The 20437-nt window shown below is 34.1% G+C and overlaps 1 protein-coding gene across 2 annotated transcripts in view; it reads right to left on the bottom strand.

Moving 5' to 3' along the window:
- The window catches only part of LOC149794196 (uncharacterized), a 49723-nt gene extending 35404 nt beyond the window's left edge, over positions 1-14319 (bottom strand). For both annotated transcript variants that reach the window (XM_089966534.1, XM_089966535.1), the window contains exon 1: positions 13869-14319. In XM_089966534.1, coding sequence (XP_089822660.1) covers positions 13869-14202 — 334 coding nt within the window. In that variant the 5' untranslated portion in view covers positions 14203-14319. The remainder of the gene's footprint in view (positions 1-13868) is intronic.
- Between the last annotated feature and the right edge of the window lie 6118 nt (positions 14320-20437).

Here is a 20437-nt window from a genome sequence, read left to right as displayed (position 1 = left end):
AGGAAAATGTCGATTTGACACACACACACACACACACACTTCGTGAATAAGACATGCAAATGTGGTGTAATCGCTGATGTAATATCGTACATCTACTTCCGTTCATTCAACTATGATATAGTCATATCCGAGTTCAACGAAATATTATACTTTGCATAGATAATGCAAATAATGGTGATTAGTACAGACATGCTCGTTATCAGCCTAAATAAACAGTGGTTGTTGTTACAGCCATGCTCGTTGTCAGCGTAAATAAACGGTGGTGGTTGTTACAGCCATGCTCGTTGTCAGCGTAAATAAACGGTGGTGGTTGTTACAGTCATGCTCTTTGGCAGTGAAGCAGGAGAGTATTAATTTATCTGATGTATCATGTTGTCATGTAATAATATGGTGATACTACGTTTAAATTTCAATCAAACCCAACATTTAGTCTCTTAATAATGCTTTGGAATGAATAAATTAAAAAAATGGAAAATAATATATTATTATTATTATTATTATTATTATTACACTAGTTGCACATTAATAAATCTTATTATTCCTTAAAAGGCCAGTCAAAAGACTTTCATGGGCCAGACTAAGAATTTCCTCTCTGTACGATTGTAGAACTACAATGTGATAGTTCACAGACCACTTGTCACCAGCAGGTACCACGGGAGGTCTCGATTTTCTTACAAGAATCCCATTTTTAATGAAATAACATATCCTTACTTCAATGAACCCAGTTTCACTAATAACCCTCTGAAACAAACAGAAGATCTCAGGATCCTTTTCCTGTTTGACGACAAGTGATTGTCGTTTGTCACCCTGATTAGAATGAGTAGTTAAAATAGGATCACTGTGATTAATACCTTTTGACTGATCCAAAGAAGGAGTGAAAGTAACCTCATCAAAAGCCTGACCAATACATAAAGGAATACTTTCCTGATCAACATCATTCTCAAGAGCTTTCTTTGCCATAGCTGTAGTAACTGCACAAGTTGGGTAAAAAGGTAAAAATCAGGGAATTCGTTTTCAATAGGATCGACTTTCTGATCCAAACAAGGCATGTCAGTTACAAGTGGATTGACCACAACCTTGTCTCCAACTAGGTCGTCTCCTAATAATAAATGAATGGCCTCAACGGGAAAGGCAAACACTGTTCCGACTCTCACGGGTCCTGAGACTAAGTCTGATGACAAATTTGCACAATGGAGAGGAACATTAACAAAGCTGCACTCTACTCCCTGAATGAGAACACTCTCATTTGAAGAAGACTTCTCAGAATCAGGCAAAGTTCCTGGCAATAAAAGACTCTGGGAAGCTCCTGTGCCCTTTAAAATTTTAATAGCGATGGGATTGGTCAAATCACCCAAGAGTAATACAGAACCCTTCGACATGAATGGTTCATAATTCTCCATAATAAAATCAGACTGGAGTTTATTAGACCCAACAAATTTTTATTGCTTTCAATACATGACCGTGACCTTGACCTCTTAGAAGTAAGAGCATTTGGAATAGGTCTGTCTTGATTTTGATGCTTATTTTTCAATCGTATCAATCAGAAATAACATTCCTTTTCTCTTGCAATAGGTACACGTAGGAAGAGACAAGGATCTTTGATCTTTATCAGAAGCTCGCTTTTTAAAAGTTGTGCCCGTTTGAAATTTGGAAGGACTTGTATTAGGCTGAATAATTTTCTGCCAGAAGACTGCTAAGTGGAAGACTTGCTTACAAAAGAAATTTTATGAGCTAAAGAACACTCACGAGCAGTACGAGCAGCATTGTCCAAGGTTCTGGTTTGATGCTCATCCAGATGAGTCTTAATGTCATTATGGGCACAGTTCGTGAACACTTCAAGTAATACAAGTTGTCTGAGATTTTTGTAATCTTTGTTAACCTTTCTATAAAAGCACCACCTATAAAACTGTCGTGCTTTTCCCCATGCATATTCGACATAGGTCTAGTCAGTTGATTTTCTAGAATTCCTCAAATCATGTTGATAAGCTTCGGGGACTAACTCATAACCCTTCAAATTATAGTCCTTAACTACATCATATCAGCGCTCTGCTCTAGTGACAGTGAAATATAAATATCACGAACTTTACCAGTGAATACATATTGCAGTGATAGAGTCCAAAATTCTCCTGGCCACTTCACATTTTCAGCAATTTTCTCAAAATAAGAAAAATATTTGTCTACTTGTTTTTCCAGAAAAGGGGGTACTAACTTGATATTTCTCTTTGTATTTGCATTTGCATCTGTCTCTCTCTCTCCTCTTTCTCCGATTGTAACTGCATTTGTTTCTCTCTCTCCTCTTTCTGTAACTACATTTGTTCATTATCTTTCTCAAATTGCATTTGTATTTCCTCCCTTTTTCTTTCCATTTGTATCATTTCTAAGTGAAACTGAACCTGTTGTATCTCTAATTCCAACTTTTTTTTAGCTGTACTTCCATTTTCAAAATTTATAACCACTTTTGGGTAGGATTAAAAAATTAAATTCACTAATTTGAAGATAGTGTCTTAAAGCGTGCTGATTTTACGAACGAATTCTTAAAATGAAAAATAATTCTTGGATTTGTTTCTTTCAAAACCATGGGGAATTTAAATTCAAAAACATTTTTTCTGAAATATTTTAGCCAGCATTCGTATATCCCAAGGACGAACGCACAGTTTTCTTTGTTACGTGTTTAGGCTATTTCTAAAACGTAAGAAGAAAAAGGTGAAGACAACAAGTTTTATAAACTTTAACAAATAATTTGTTTCTCTAGAAAAACAAGATAAAAATGAGAAGAAAACAAATGCGGTTTTACGAATCAAATTCAAAAATAATCCAAGAATAATCCAAGAATGAAAAAATATAAGTCCTAGTGATAAAATGCTCTAATGAAACTGTGTTAGATTCCAGATGAAATCCAAAATGGAAGGTGATGACGTATGCTGTGGTCAGCGTCGTACTGATGTGTCAACATTTCTTTGTTGAATCACAGAAAATAATATTACAGTGTATGAATTCTGTGCAAATGTTGATAACTGTCACTGTACAAGAATTAATTTAGAGCACAAGTATTTCCATGGAAACACAGTCTCTTGGAATCCAAATAATTTTGAAGAAAACAAAATAATTAGCCCCAACAATGGTCACAACATAACACACTTTAACTTCTCAAGTGTTAAGGCACTGATGACTATTCTTTCTCAAAACACCAATATTAAATCTAGCTACAACGCAAAACAGATATGCGATGTGGGTCAATCCTCTAAAAGATCTAAGTGATACATGCTATTTCACATGTAGACCAGACATGGCCTTGATTTCACTTTATGAATCGTACTCTGAGAAATAATAAAAAAAATAAAAAACTTTGTTTATTACAGCTCTTACTGGTTCTGAATCAAGGCCAGGAATTAGGTCAGCATTAGATACAAAGTTTCTATTATTAGTTGTTTATAACTGAATTAAATTTCTGGACAATGTCAAATTCAGTAAATAAAATTACATTACAATAACATGTAATGGAATAAAAGCTTAAAACTATCAAACAAACAATTAATTTAAATAAAATCTACATTAAATCAAATATACATAACACAGTGAATCAGAATGCACGATACTTTTAGCATAGGATAAATCATTTAATGCAGTGAATGCATGGTACTATTAGCATAGGATAAAACATAAAAGGCAGTGAATACACGGTACTATTAGCATAGGATAAATCATATAATGCAGTGAATACACGGTACCATTAGCATAGGATAAACATTCAATGCAGTGAATGCACGGTACTATTAGCATAGGATAAAACATTTAATGCAGCAAACAACTACATACATCTAGAAGTATATGGCAGAAATTTTAATTACTGTAATATTTACACTAATATTGATTGGAGATATACACATGGAGAAAAAAACTGTATTGTTGATAATGTGCCTTTCGAACATACAAGCTGTTTTTGCTTTGCCCAGTCCATACAAATGAGGTTATAATTAATAATTAAGAAGCAGGAGAATTAATACAGAAGAAAAATGTTACCTAAAGAAATCAAACGATACCATGTTATGACAAAATAGGTGAACTTATTTCTTTCCTAGTGATAGCAAATAATGTCTATCAAATTGATTAGTACCACGTCTAGATTACGGTATTAGACAAGAACTAATATCCATTATAGCTGGTCAAGTAAAAATGCAGCAAATATTACGCTACGATTGTAATGCTACTAAACGCATTTACGAAACAAACAAATTTAGGTGCACTGGATGAGTATATCACAAAATGAGTTCAACGTTTCATTTTATTAAAACGTTAGATCGAACTGTTTAGTTGGTGGTGATGGCATGTTTTATTTACCAAGTGATATGGTGATGAAAATGGGTAGTATAGCAGATTATAATACCTATTTGAAAACTTCATTATATTCATTTAAACTTGGATAAATTTTGACATAAACACCGACGTGGTAACCACTATAATACCAGCAGATGATAAACAGACAGTAATAAATTATCGAAAGCTAGAAACCAAAGATAATAATGTTAATATGAATTATGTAGACAAGCCAACGGTACCCACAAATAAAGTTCAATCTGACTAAAGTGTATGTCGAATTCAGATTGAATTAGATACCAAGTGTGGTCCTAAACATTGATACTAATATAGTTTACTATTCAATTCTGGTTGTTTAAATCCCTGCACCTTAAATGTCATCGAAACACGTCCAGACGAAAATTATATATAAAGGTTTTATTCACTTTGCTTAAAATTGTACTTACTTAAAATGTTACATTTGTGACCTAATTTTAGCTGAAAACAAACCATATAAGTTGAACAATTATTTTCCGGCTGGATACAAAATCCGTATCATAAAATCACCCTTCACGGTTCTCTCTTTGTCTTAAACTGTTTTGTTATTTAAAAAAATACAAACTTAGAAATTGCGCAAAAAAATATTAATTTATGTTTCATAATTTTGTTGGCGAAATAGGCTGACTAAAAAGGTGCATGTTCTGACAGACTTATCTAGACTATACTTACAAGTGTCAGCGGCATTTCATGTGGTCTCCATGGAAACTGGTGATAAAATTATCGTATAATCTTTGACCTAGTACGTTACTTATCTGTTCCCTACTTGAAGGTTGTCCCATATTTGAACAAACTACTATCTCTTGAAATTCGCCATGTTATGATTTATTATTCTTTACCGACAGTTATGAATTATTCTGTATCTGTATTCCTGACAAACAACTACTAATTTATTCATTGATTTTCGTGCTGTAAACAGATATAACATATAAACCTCAATTTTCGGTAAGTTTACTGAAGTATTACAAACGTGTTTATCTCTCTCTCTCTCTCTCTCTCTCTCTCTCTCTCTCTATATATATATATATATATATATATATATATATATATATATATTGCTTTCGTGGAACGACATGATAATCCATAAAATATCGTGTGAACATCTGTTAATACTTCTATATATACTTGTAGAATACCGCCAGTTTCAAAATCATCACTCCAATAATGAAACTGAGTTTAATTGTTTCTTCGTCGTCCTAGCTATTTCTGATACAGTTGAATAATGTCCTGAGACTGGTTTATAGTTATTCATATGAACAAATGTGAATTCGTCTAAAATATCATCTGTCAATTAACTATCTTCTATTCTTAAAAGTTCTTAACATCGTCTAGATGATTCGTTTTTAAATATTTCATAACCTTTACATGGTAGTAATCCGCTGTGCTAAGCCCTTAGTTTTCAATAAATTATTGATATTGTCGGTATTTCAATTTCATTAAATTTTTCAAATGAATCTATGTATTAACGGAGATAGATATCTTCGTCGAAGACCCATTTTCTCCGCAGTCTTATTGTTTCTTTGAATTTTCATCCTTGAACAGGTAAATATCTAAACATTTTATTGTTCTGCTATTAACACGTCTTTATGGCTTGGGCCATTTTGTTTAAATCTATCGAACGAAAATCTTTAAGGGACGAAATGTTGTATTTTTGATAATTCTAGAACTATCATTTGTCATGCTATCTATTGTCATCATATCTATTGTAATGATACATATTGTCATGATATCTATTGTAATGATACATATTGTCATGATATCTATTGTTTTATATCCTTAGTAGCATAATATTTTAAGTCCTTACAATACAAATTCAAAATCACAACATTTCATGCACTTGTTGCGAAAGAGTTTTTGATCCTTAGGCTTGTTAATTAAAGACAAAATTAGTCTTGATAAATAATTCTGTCCCCGATATTCATATTGTTTTTTTGGAATACGAGAAACAGATCTCTGTATTTCTATATTCCTGTTGGCCATATGCTTTATATGTACATGATACCAACGAACAGAATGATGTACACCATATACACTTATTTCTTTTCTGAGAATCGATACGTCTAGCTGGACTTTATTGAAACCTAACTCTTTGATTGTTCTGGCAGTTATTTTTGTTTTATTAATGAGTAAAATCTTAATGTGTCTTTTCCAGCTTCAAATCTGTATTAATTAAATGAGCGGGTGGAGAATTGTTGTGCAAACTGAATCTTATAGCTTTCGTGTGAGAATTCGCCATTTGGTTTCATTTGCAACTGTTTTTATGTTTCTCTGTTTGGACGACAAATTAGAGGAGGTAGATATTTCATTTTTTCCGACTTTGAGTTTTATTATCGAGAAGTTCTGCACAATTTACATGTCACCTTTTTCTTTAATCAATTGTTCTGCGAAACCTTTTTAGTCTTTTTTTTGCGTCCAAATTATAACATTAACATTATGATAGAAGATCGTCTATCCTTTCACCTTCATATGCATGTTTTGTTAGGTTGCATTATCTCATTTTCTTATTGTTTCCTCTGTTAAGGTTTCAAGAATCAAATCCAAAAATAATCCAAGAATAATCCACGAATACAATTTTAGAAGTCCTAATAATAAAATGTTCTAATGAATTCAAGTTCGAGTTCCGACGAGGAATCCAAGATGGAAGGCGATGACGTATGTTGTATCCTGTACTGTGTTTAAGTCTACAGTTCCTTGTAGAAACGCAGGCAGTAATCCGGTTTTGAAATCCGAATGAGATTTTTAAGAAATGTCTTTGTTCAAGAATTCTGTATGAGAACTCAAAATATTTCCAGAGAAACAAAATAATCCTTTTAGAATCCAAATAATCAGAAAAAAAACATTAAAATGTAATTCCCAAAATGACACAACAAAATAAACACCTTTACATCCCTGTATTTAGACGCCCGACTACGGTTATTACTCTATGGTTTAAAACTTGATATTTACGGAAAACAGATGCCCGGATAAGAGTCACGTGATCATGTTTACATATTAAAAAATGTACGTAGCCCCTGTATGTTCTTGATAAGATCCAATCCGAGAATAAAAGTTGTTTACTTCACTAAAACTTATTTACAAGTCGAGGATCACATATCCAACACAGCCTCGATCTCAACCTTATTATTCCCCCCACAAAAAAAAATTTAAAAAAATAACTTCTTGACGTGACTGTTACTAAATTTGAATTAAGATCGGGAACCTAATCAGCCTTATTTGTTTACAGAATTGAACAGTCAAGGACAAAATATTTTCTGGAAAAAGTACGAGTTCATAATGAACAGAACTACATTATTCTGACATATAATGAAATTAAAAATAGAAAGATTTTCAAACATACAAACAATTAAATTAGATATAAATTAAATATATATAACAGCGCTATGATGTCATTTCAACTGCATTACATTTGCACGATGTTCTACATTATGTGCAGTTGGTAGTTTGAATCAACGTTTCATCCCAAGATTCATTTTGCTAACATGCATAAAGTCAGTTGGTTCCAAATATATTGTGCATATTATTACGTATAAATACTACACAGTTTAAAATGAGCAAACATTTCCTTCCTTTTCCAAGTAGGAAAAGATTAATTATGTCATTTCCATTTTAACCCAACATATATTTGTCATATATTTATTTACATGTTTAAATTTTGTCGTTCTTGAATAATTTAGTTTGAGTTTTGTAAGGTATTATCTGCTATTATATAGTAATTATTCTCTCAGTTGACTCTATCGTCCCTTTTTCTTATTCATATCTATAACGCGGTTTCATAACAGTACTTTTCTGATTACAAAGCTGTCGTCCGTGATATTAGGAACATAACTGTTCTCAAAATTAGAGTTACATTTTGAGATCCTGACTTTCTTACTTATTTTGCATTCTAGTGTTCCACAGGCATCTGTTGTATTATAAGGAGCTATGTTAATCCATACATAAAATCGTTTCAGTTAGTAGCATGTCTATAGATATTTTATATTATCTATGGTATCCGTCAAAAAGTTTTCGCAATATATCTCCCCGTATTCGGATTTCAGTTTTAGTGATATTCTTCCGCGTATTTGATATTTTTTCTCCAACAATTCAATGACCGTTACTTTCTGAAAGTTCTTTCCTTCATACAACTTTATTTTTGTTGGTTTCCTCTTTCTTGTCTTATTTGGGCATAATTGAGGCACAACTCAGTACCGGATCCAAACAACTACTGAAAAATAGTGAGAGTTCCAAACAAAATAAAGACCATACTGCTCCGATATGACGAAAAACGGTCTAAATCTCGTGTATGCGATATAAAATAACATAAGCACGGCTTACGTATCATACAAAAAATGCATTAAATCTTGATTAGGCAAGAACAAAAAAGAGATCAAAGTTTCGATACCCTTCGGTACGGAACATTTCTGCAAATCAGATGTCGCCTTTCCTTTACGATGTTAACTGCTAAACAATTTTTCTATACTATATACTTATCCATAATGCAAGGCTTCCAATGCTGGGATAGTCCTTTTTACAATGATAATAAAAACAAAACAACAATAACCAATAGAAACAAAAGGAAAAACAAACTGCATAGCTATTTGGATTCGCTGCAAAGTGAAATTATTAAAATTGGAGGTAAAAGGTTGTGGGTTTTTGTACTATAAGTTATGGTGAATAGTAGGTGTGGGTGGGTATATGGTTTTCATAAAATTCAAAATGGTATTGGGATTTTTGTCAGAACAATTATTATAAGGACTACTGGCCTATGATATTTTTTAGTTACCGCAACTAATTTGACGGCCCTTGAGACTATTTTCTTGTTGTTATAACAGCTGATTCAACATCTGGTAACCCAGGTTTTCTAGTAATATTTTGTGGAGCAGTGGCATAGGCATTAATTTGAATTTGAGGAGTAGTGGCCTAGAGTGAAGTGCAAAGGTCAAGCCCACTCTGACCCACCAGTTGCTCAAGAATGGCTTGGCATATTGTGGTTTGAAATTAAAGGTTGGCATGTGGTTACATATTAGTTTAAAAGAATTATTAAAATCTAGTGTAAAGTAGATTGAAACTGGTCAACCAGTTTAAAGTGGATAGAACATGGTAAGTGATCCAGAACACAGAGAAAAAAATAATTAAGAAAGTTCGGTATATTTGTATGTCAACTAGCGAATGCGTGTTTGAAACAGAACATTTTTCGTACTATAAAGAGTTAAGTTTTTGCCTTGTCAAATAATTTCCTACTTTCTACTTTTCATTCCCTTTTTATTTAGATTTTATGAGACATTTATTAAGTAAAATTATAAATGCAGTTTGTCTGCTTTAAAAAACAGACAGTGGCAGTGGTTTCACCTGTCGATAATGAGTCTAAAATTAGAGCAAAGAAAAGGCAGATAAAAAACGGCCAATGGGATTTGTCAATATAGGGTATGTCATTACTAAAGACCAATGGGTTTGTCAATATAGGGCATGTAATGACTAAAGACCAATGGGTTTGTCAATATAGGGCATGTAATGACTAAAGACCAATGGGTTTGTCAATATAGGGCATGCCATGACTAAAGACCAATGGGATTTGTCAATATAGGGCACGTCATGACTAAAGACCAATGGGATTTGTCAATATAGGGCATGTCATGACTAAAGACCAAAGATCCAGCTGACTGAGACCAGTTAATCAGTGATCTCCATAGTAAACCATGCCATACAAAGAGGATTGTGAAACAATGGGCAAGCAATGGCACCAGGAGGCCTAGTGGTCTACGGCGCTTGCCTTCAAAGATCACTCACACGTCACCGCTGATTTCAAGTCTCAGCTCAATCAACATGGGTAAATGTGATTCTTGCCAGTAGCTTCCCATTGGTTGGTAGTTCATTCCAGGGTTCTTTTCCCACCACTCATAGTTGATCATCTGCTGACGAATGGAATAAAAGCCCACAAAACCAAACCTATAACGTGTGTTCACAGTACTGTTGTTGATTTATGTTAGGTCGGTGAGACTGAGAGTTCCGATGAATATAAAGTTTTGGATGCAAAATAACCGTTTATCATCTCAATAATAGTGGGTTTCTTTCGTAAAAATTTGTTTAAAGGATTTTGAAAAGGTGTTTCTAGTCTAATATTGACAGCAATATTTCCTGTAGGAACAACATCATTTTAGAAATTTGACAAAGTACGAGACTCGAGCCCACGTGGATAGAAGTGAGATGATATTGATCTGTAAAGGCGAATGCCTTAGACTAAACTGCCACTCTAAGTACATCTGGAAGAGATGACATTTTCCAGCGAAAAACTTGTTACAAATAAAAGGAAGATATAAAAATGGTCAAAACTTCTCATAGAGAGGTGAAACAGTTTTGTGTAGTGTTCTAGTAATAAACGTGGTACTGTTTCATAAAGAAAAGATCGTGCAAAAGTAATACATGTTGCATAATTGCATTGAGTTTGCTTCTGTTATTCTAATTCTAATTTTTCTAAAGCTCTTTGCAAATTCCTCATCCTCTCTGTTTTAATTCATGCATATTTTACATACGAATGTAACATGACAGCTTTATACGTTTCTATATCTATAAAGCACTGTTCGTTGCTTCACAGCCGTTAAAATATTTTTCTTTTAATTTTGATTTCCATAATGGCACTTTATTAATGTACTGTACTTTGATGACTGTGGAAGAAGTAGCCTTCCCAATTATTGATGTATTAGTCCTAGCATAATTTTATTCTTCCAATATAGGTTACGTTTTCCACCCGAATATGCTCGTTTAGCTGCGATGCAAATCAAACGACAGAAATCAGTATTTCCATGTCTTAACATACAATGATCAATGGTGTCAGGGTATATAGTAGAATAGAAACAAAGCATTTATGGGAACTGACACAGGTGAGGACTTAATCCTTTAGACTAAAATGAAAAAAATTGTTTATAGTCAGAGATGTGGGAAAAATGATGAAAATACCGCTTTTGTGTAGCATTTATATCAGCGGAATCATAATAATTCGTAATAGAGTGTTTTAGTTCCGAAATGATTCCCGGATTTTGTCAATATTTAAAAAAAACAAGTGTCTTACAATACTATCACTACAAGTATATATACCATATGATCAGTCTATTGGACACTTAATTTCTATAATATACATTGTTTATACCAGCTGAAGAATCGACTTACATGAAGTAATATCCTATATTGGTTCTCTCGTGCATTTACCAACAGACTGCACTGGCGGTGTATGCATGATTGAAGAAGTCTTGACATCAAGTAAAGGAAAGAGGTTTGTGAAATAATTGTTACTAAACCACAAAGTAGTGTGGAATATCAAGCAATTTGACGAATTCCAAATTAAAACAGAAGGTGTTTAGCATCCATGAGTAAACGGTTCCAGACCCTCTTCAAATAATATTAACAGTGTATATATACTATGCAAAAAATAACAACGTTTTGTCTTTGCTAAATCTTATTTTGGAAAATGAGAGTTTTGGTACGCTCCTACTGCGCACAGAACCACCAGCTTACAATCAGTTTACTTCCACCTCTCGTCTTCCCGACTTGTTCTAGACCGAGATTTGAGACGTGTTCTGCAGCAAAACCATAACACTTAAGGTGTTTGGCTACATAGAATCAGAAGATCAGTAATCCATATCCAAAACCTCGTAAGAGCCATGAAAGAATCTTTTAGTGACCGTGATCTTATACCAAAATTATGTTCTATTACCAGTCTGTTACAACTGGTTTGACGCAATCTCTCATGTGTATACTGCTTATGATTTCTCCCTCAGTTGTTCTATAGTCATTCCGATTAAGCGGGGTTTTGTACAACTACAATTTCACAAAAAACTATTTTGAATTGTAGTTTAGTATATTACTATGTTACTTTGTAAGTTAATATTCTGAAGTTTGTGAAGTTGTTTAAAATTTAAATCACTTGTTGGCGACTTACAAAGAAAATAATTTTTAATAATGAACTGTTTGTATTGGTTAACATCCGACATAGCTAAAGGAGATGTAGCAGTATGAGAAGATTCGGTAATAGCAGCAATGGTAGCAGCATGGTAAGAAGAAGCGCTATAGCTGAACATGTAGCAGCAGTAACAGGCATGATAGCCGCAGAAAGTCCAGCAGCAACATTATGAGTGGTAGCAGGAGAATGTGAAGAGTAGCAAAGTCACATGTAAAACTTAATATGCTGTTTTTGTTTGACATTATAGTTTGCGAAAAATTAAAGCTTTGTTTTGCTTGCGTATTGTACAAAAAAGTTACGCAAATTAAAGCACGTAGCATAAAGCAATTTAAAGGAATTATTCGGACTATTACGATCTTTCTATAAGGTAGCTTTTCATGCGGTGATACCTGGATAAACTTGTGGAAATTACTGATCATGGATTAGCGACCTCTAATTGTTTGAAGTTCCTGATTTTGGCATCAAAAGAGGATGCACAACACGTCACATCTGTACTATTCAGGATAAAGTTTAGATTTATTATAAAGAAATCGTAAAAATGAAAAATATACAAATTTATAAATGAAAGCAACAGAAAAGAGCGAAAACCAAAAGGTTTTGTTAAGTTCAACAAATAGTTTTTCCCTAGAATGCAATGTGAAAATTTAAAAAGAACTCAGTGTTGTGAATTAAATCACATATGGTCCTAATTGTTCTAAATGTATGAAATTCCAATTGAATCCATTGGTATTCCAAATAAATTCCGTTACTGAATGTGTTGATTTGCCTGTAGTCTCGAATGTGCCAATGGGTTAATGGCGTGGAATGTGGCGATGTACTAATAATCCTTGGATGAATCACAATAATGTAATCAAAAATGTTCTCGCTTGAGTTCGCTATAATTCCAAAATTAATTTTTAGTCCAAGAATAGTTTTGAACACGTTGTAATTCCATTGAATACTAATTTGAATAAATAAATCCAACCAAATTAAAAACAGAACAATATGAACAAAACAATGAGACTGCTTCTTCTTAACATGTTGAGGAAAGAATGAATAATTCCTAAATATACAAGATTATATATCAATCAACTTGACCTCGGTCGCAATTTACATTTTCGTAATAAATACTTTGTCAACTAATATGAACTTTATATTCTAGAAGTTTTAAAGGTAAGAATCAAGATTGTGTCTTTAACTTGAACTGAATTAAACACGTTTACTACTAATAATGATCTGAATATTTACTCTAATATCTTATATAAATATTAGCGATATGTTATGTTGTTTGCAAAATAAGTGTCTCTGATTAGGTACAACATTAGCTTAATTTTGAACAAAGTCGAGTAAAAAAGACAGATATATATAACATATAAACATCAAGAAAAGACAACAAGTAATACAAATTAAAAATGCATAATAATTATGCAGCCAGACAATTTTCTGTAGTCATCTGAAAAGCACATGAGTCAGTCAATTTTTTATACGGGTTAGAATATTTTTCCTTTTGGAATAGCTTTACCTCTTTGAGTTTATTGACATGTAGATTTTGCTTGGTGCTGTAAGGAATTAACATAAACTATTTTGTAAAGAATGAAAAGCTTACATGTTGAACAACAGATGTCATGATATCCCCGAGCACATGCACACCCGGATCCAATGCTATAAGTCCCGCCATTAAAGCAAATCCCGGAGCAATGTTGATATTCAAACAGGAACTTTTCCGTTCGATTATACTTATCCCTGCAATCACTCCATACTCCGTCAATTGATGGACAACACAGACTGCGCCATCTCCTTTGTATTCCCCCACCACATGATGCATTGCATCTTTCCCAAGGGTGCCATGGGCCATAGTCTCCTGTAGGAACTCCACAATCACCAGTAATAATTTGTATATTCAACTGGAGTAGCAAACAAGACAGAGTCAAAAGTATCATGTTAAGCCTAAACTCAGATTTTCAATATGAAGACAATATGAGCAGTAATTTTACAGGTCATCAGCCAGTGACGAAGTCTCTCTGGAGCGAGATGATAACACTATCTTTTCAAGTTCGACCTTCCCCTTATCTTAAATATATTGAACCAATTCTCACTGTCTATGAATACTCCGTTATCACTTGCAATAATGGCTGTACAAATGCCTTTTTGATGCCAGAACTTTGATAGGCCTTAGCAACACGTATGCATACGTTGACTGTTCTCGACATATACTGTGAAGTTACTTATCATGTAGTAGGGGTAATTACTTTTGTGTACTAATTGCAACCCACTGTACAATAGGGGTTATGATGTAATAGGGATAACTAGTTTTGTGCGCTATCAACAAACATACTTTTCAGTATGGATTATGATGTAGTAGGGATTACAATTGTATACATTATCACATACCACTGTACAATATGGATCTCTATTCAGTGTTTGAGAAAATAAGTTGAGATTTTCCACGAACTTCCTGTAATTGTCTGCCTTGTTGTTTCAGAGCAAATATGTTGCCACTAACTGGAAGGCTTTCAATGCCGTATTTTCCTTGCCACGCAGTGTACGGTCAAATGCATCATCTCGAAGTTCATGAATTTGAGGACCAGCGAAGACCCATTCCTTTATCTTAGCTTCACGTAACCTTGGAAATTTTCCACTGAGGTACTTGAAAGCTACTTGTGTTTTGTCCATGGCCATGATGAAGTTCTTCTTCAGACCCAGTTTGATATGCAAGGGGTGTGACAAACTATTCATTCATTCAGCTAGTGGTGGCTGCTGAACAGTTTTCCTCCCATGCTCCAATGAATGTCGGAGTGGCCAATTTCTCACGATGTAGTGGGAATCTCTCGCGCGTCTATCCCATTCCCATAGAAATCAGAAGTTCTTTGTGTATCCAGTCTGCAGAACAAGCAAGAGATCAAAAACCTTAAAATCGCCACAAAGCAGCCATTGATATTTTTCATAGTTTATGCAACTCAAAATTTGTTTCTTGTTTAAGGGGATTCCTTCATATGGACTGCATGACCAACTGGAATTTATGTCAAAACATTGCCATTCTTCGATAGTTCCAAATCCCTGACAGGATCATTCAGTTCACCTTGTGTTATTAGGTGTGGTTCAGAAGAGGAGGATGGGATAAAATATGGGTCATGTGACATTAATGATTCAGGACTAAAAGTTTCATCCTGTTCCTCTTCCTGGTTTGACGCAAGTGAGAATGATTCTGGTTGCATCAGGAGCTGACAGTCCTTCTCCTTGGGGTGCTGGGCGTATAGAGGATGGAATGTTTGGATAATGCACAGTCCACGTGTTCTTCTTTGACACATCTTTCCAACCTGGAGGCCCCATGCAGAAGTAACAATCGCTCATATGATCTGTTGGCTCTCTCCAAATCATCGGCACTGCAAAAGGCATAGATTTCCTTTTCCTGTTCCCCTACTGGCGAAGATTTGTTGCAAAAGTGATGCAGCACATGTTTGGGACCCACCTCTTGTCCCGATCTCGGATTGTGCAGCCAAAATAAAGGGGATAGGCTTTCTTAACCATAGTGGTTAGACTGCGCATTTTTATGCAAACGTTTCTTCACCAGAAACATAGCAGAAGTTACCTGCATTATTCACACAAGTACGACGGATCTCTACTAATTTGGCTAAACAGAAATGTGTCCCTTTGCAAAATCAAACACTGACAAAAAGGAAAGCGCTACACTGTATGATTTCAATAGTCGATATAGGGCACTTTTTCAACAGAGTGATGTAAGCTTAGTTATGATTGCATCATCCGTTACCTCTAAGAATAACATAATGCAATTCATATTATGTATGATGCAATGCCAGCTTCAGATTCATTGTTTTGTCTAAAAAGCAAGCACTGTCCAAACCCAGTTATGGATTTATTCAAGGATCCAGTCAAAGATGTATTTGAGTCATTTCTAGTTTAAATTGTGATCCCTTCTCTTTGTAACTAACTTATCCTCCGCCATTCCCAAGTCAGTGTCCGTATATACTGATGCAGTATCATATATTTAAAACTAGAACCAATCAACAATTTTAAGCATCATTTTCTTTCTCAGTGACTCAGAAATAATAACGTTTGACAACATTTATTTCGGAAGCATTAGGCTGTAGACCAGTGTAACCGGAGAAACTTGTGAAAACCACTGACCGTGTATTGGCGACCTTCAATTCTTTGGCATACCTGATTTGGCGATCAATACAGGATACATAGAAATAAATTCTGGCACGTTACAATTGCGCTATTGATGCTGGAGTTTAGTTTTATTATAAACAAATCGTAGGAAACGAATGACAGATTTGATAAATCAGAGCGAAATGCATGATTGAAGGATTATATTGATGAATCGTTTCATTTTTATTCGAAAAGTGACATAATTTGGCAGTCAAATGTCATGTCGTATTAACGATTATTTGCGACTTAAGGTAGAAATACAATTTGCTGGCGAAACATTTATTATTTGATAGTGCTAATTTTCAGGCCCTCGATTTATAATGACGATAATTTAAGAAGTTACTTTTCTGCTCCATTAATTAATGAATTATGAGTAAATAGAAAGATTTTGATGGTTTTCCTTAGGAATATGTTCTCCTCTCATGTTGGTGTTTATTTGGGTTGCTAAGGAACTGATGCAAACTACTGTCATATTAAACAGCAAATATCTCCGTATCCCTGGACACGAGCTCATCCAGGCAGTAGATATAGGTCCCACCAATGAGGCAAATCAGCAGTTCGGAATGTCAAACATTTTTTTCGTTCTATTTTACTCACTCACTCATCCGCTAATTACTTCATAACGCAAACCGCGCCATTTCATTTGTAGTCCCCCACTACACGTTGCATTAGATCTCTCCCTCAAACGCCATGCCGAATATTCTCTACTTTGGTACCTCCACAATCTCCAGGGATAACTTCACCATTCAACAGAAATTACCAAACAATACAGAGTTACAAGTGTCATGTTAAGCCAAATAAATCTTTTTGCTACTTTGACATAGTTTAGAATCTTGTTACAGTTTTGTTCCAGTATATTGATGAAGTGGCATAAGTTTAAACAAATGTCTCTTTAAGTCAGTTTGTCAGGAAAAATAAGGCCTCAGATTTTCGATGTGTATACCATTTAAGCATTAATTAACACATACAATATCTAGTTGAAAGATTAACAAATGTATGTTGTAATCTTTAATCCTTGTTGTTACTGCAAACAATTCTTTTATAACAGTTGAACAAACTATTTAAAGCAAGAATTAATCAAATGGGATTTTCAGGAACTTAGAAACATTTTGCTACAGATATTGATAGCCAGTTAAGAATGCTACCAATACTAACAGCCAGCACTAGAGTCTGCTTTTAGCTAAGTTAAACAAATATTCAGCAGTATGTTTCATGCTTGATGAAATGTTTTCAATAATAGAGTCCGCACTGTCGCTACAACAGCTCCCTCCTCGTGTTGTTAATGATTTTCAGAATTTGTTATGGTTAGACTAAGAGTTGCTACTATCATGCAAATAGCTGTAAAAACTGCAGACATTGGTACAGACTTTTCCTTTTGAACAGCCTATTTAACCTCTCATGTAATGGTACATGTTCTCTCGTTTCAAGATTCATTTGTTTGATAATTTCTCTAACTTTATTTTCCCTATATGTCATTTTGGACATCTATTTGTGCTCTTGTGATTTCCTTTTTTCCCAAAATTTCTTCCATTTAGATTTTTACGAGGATCTTTTTCTATACCAGCATAGTTTGCTTTATATCTGCAATTTTATAATGATTTAATTATTTAATAGCTACTTTTACTGTGTTGCATTATCACTGATTTATCTTTCTTCTGACATTTTAAATTAGCTAGGATGTTCTTCATCCACTATAGTTTCCAAGGATCCAGTTATTAAATTATTTTATTATTTGCCACTTCCACCAATTGACTCATTTGCTTTATTAATTTCATTTCTTTTTCATCAGGAACTAATATCATTTGGGTTCCTCTAAATGGTGTTGTGGGACTGGATTTGTTCCGGTAAAGACTAGAAATCTAAATTTTCTCTTGTTAAATGCAAAAGTCACTGCCCCGTATATTTGTTTAGCTACAAAGTCGAGTACTAACATTTTATCTGCTGCAGCAATCCTACCAAATTGAATCTTGCCTGAGATATGCAATATTACATTAGCAATAAATACTCCAGGTGTAATAACATTATACTGTATTTCACACATTTCTTATTAATGTTCGATAAGTCATTTTCATTCTGTGGAATTTTAATGGGTTTTATTAACTACCCGGCAAAACAGATAAGTCTTAGCCTTCTCGAGTTAATTGATTATGACAAAGCATTTGACTCCTGTCGAATGGGACCTATTGTAAAATGCTCTGATTGTTTTTAAACTGGTGATTCTGTCTTTCAGTTGTTCAGAGTATTTTGCAACAAGTCCAACTGCAATATCGTTAACAATGGTCAACTGTCTCGGTTGTTTCATTGTGAGAGAGAGAGAGAGAGAAGGAGGGAGGCAGTACCTTCAATGCGACCCATTAGCTTGAGTTAGTTCTATATAACTTTTCACCATTGATCTCAGGAATAACAGAAATGGTACCTTCATCGTTTATAAAGACACAGAGTTTAAACTGGGCCAGTAAGCGGATGATATTTGTTTTACTATTGGATGGCGATTTTATATCAGTCTCTGGTTTACATTCCATAGCAATTTGGATACGAAGGAACACATTTTTAGAAGAAAATGTATGCTCAGACACTGAAATCGTTTCGTCTGCATCTTCCTTTCGACTTTTAGGAATACAGTTCTCACTAAAACCAGACGATATGCAAGACATCAATTGCGCAACGAAACTAAACAAGTTAAATACACGTCGGGATGCTGAATGAAAAAAAATCCATCCCTGATCGAACAAATAACTGTAATAAAATTAATGGTTTCGCAAAATGTATTAATTTATTTTCGGCATTGCCTAGTCTTAGATTATATATAGAAAATGAATTGGATACAATCTTTTTAACATTTATTTCTAGCAAAACCGAATGGACTGAAATAAAGACATATAACCCCAGCAACAGACGATGATCTAGGGATGGTTCATGTTCGCAATTTTATTAAATACATGAAGATCACTTGGATTGCAGATAATGAAGGACTTTGGCAGAATATGTTGCAATACAGTTTGTAGGAAAATTTGAAGGAATCCATATATTAAAACTAGGTAAGACAATATTAACAGATGTTAGCAAATGTATTCGTCATACATTTTGGCGAGATGTTATCCTGGCCCGTAGTATAATAGAAAATGTGGCCACAGTCAGTGGCAGAATAATTGTCTCAGGATATTTCAAATTGTGTTGATATTTATAATCTTCATGGTATGCAAAGATATGGAAAATGGAATAACACGTACATAATGGTGCAACATTTTGCAGAGATAATTTTGCAATTCATTGTGAACTGGTCAGCGAGCCCGTTCGTTAACGGTCCGATAGATATGTCAATGTAGGGTAAAGGTAATAAATGACAGGTTTGAGACAAGCAAGAGTGAAGCTTTGAGAAATCTTGGGCCAATTGAAAAATGTGTCATAATATAATATTTTCCGGAATAGTTACTAATAAAGGCGGACTAGAGAGGATTAGCCTGACTTCGATGGGAGTAATACTATTTTGACGGTTAGTGAAGTAATCTTGATTGGCTAAGCTAAACGAATTGGTGTTAATTAAAGGCTTTCAAGTAAAATTCCTCGCGATATTAATCAGTCAGAGTTTATTTCTATTGAAAAGAAATGCTGGCTCCGAGATCAGTAAAACATAATTTTCTCGTTAAATAAAGTACCTGGGGTGTGGAAATTGGAAAATAATCGTGCATTAATAACTTGGAATGTTGTACTATTCATGCATTGTAAGAAAGTCATACAATATTTCATTGGTATGAATGAGTTCGGATTTAGTAGTTCTGTATGTCGTAGAAATCATATATCGTAGGAATTTCTTCTGATACGAATTGAGGGAAGAAAATTGTCTGTCTTAAATGGTTTTATAACATATGTTGAAAATCCATTTTTTCTATGTCTGGAAATGTATCCCAATCAATTGCTAATTAGCATAGTACAGTATTTAGGGCAAGGAGGGAAGCCCATTCACACATTTGTGTAATTAATGTATGAATTCGTTTCAACCGTGAA

Source organism: Sinohyriopsis cumingii, chromosome 8 (genome assembly GCF_028554795.1).
Source record: "Sinohyriopsis cumingii isolate HCF-2022 chromosome 8, ASM2855479v2, whole genome shotgun sequence".
Lineage (NCBI taxonomy): Eukaryota > Metazoa > Mollusca > Bivalvia > Unionida > Unionidae > Sinohyriopsis > Sinohyriopsis cumingii.
The sequence above is the reverse complement of the archived record's forward strand: the minus strand, read 5'-3'. Positions and strand labels throughout refer to the sequence as shown.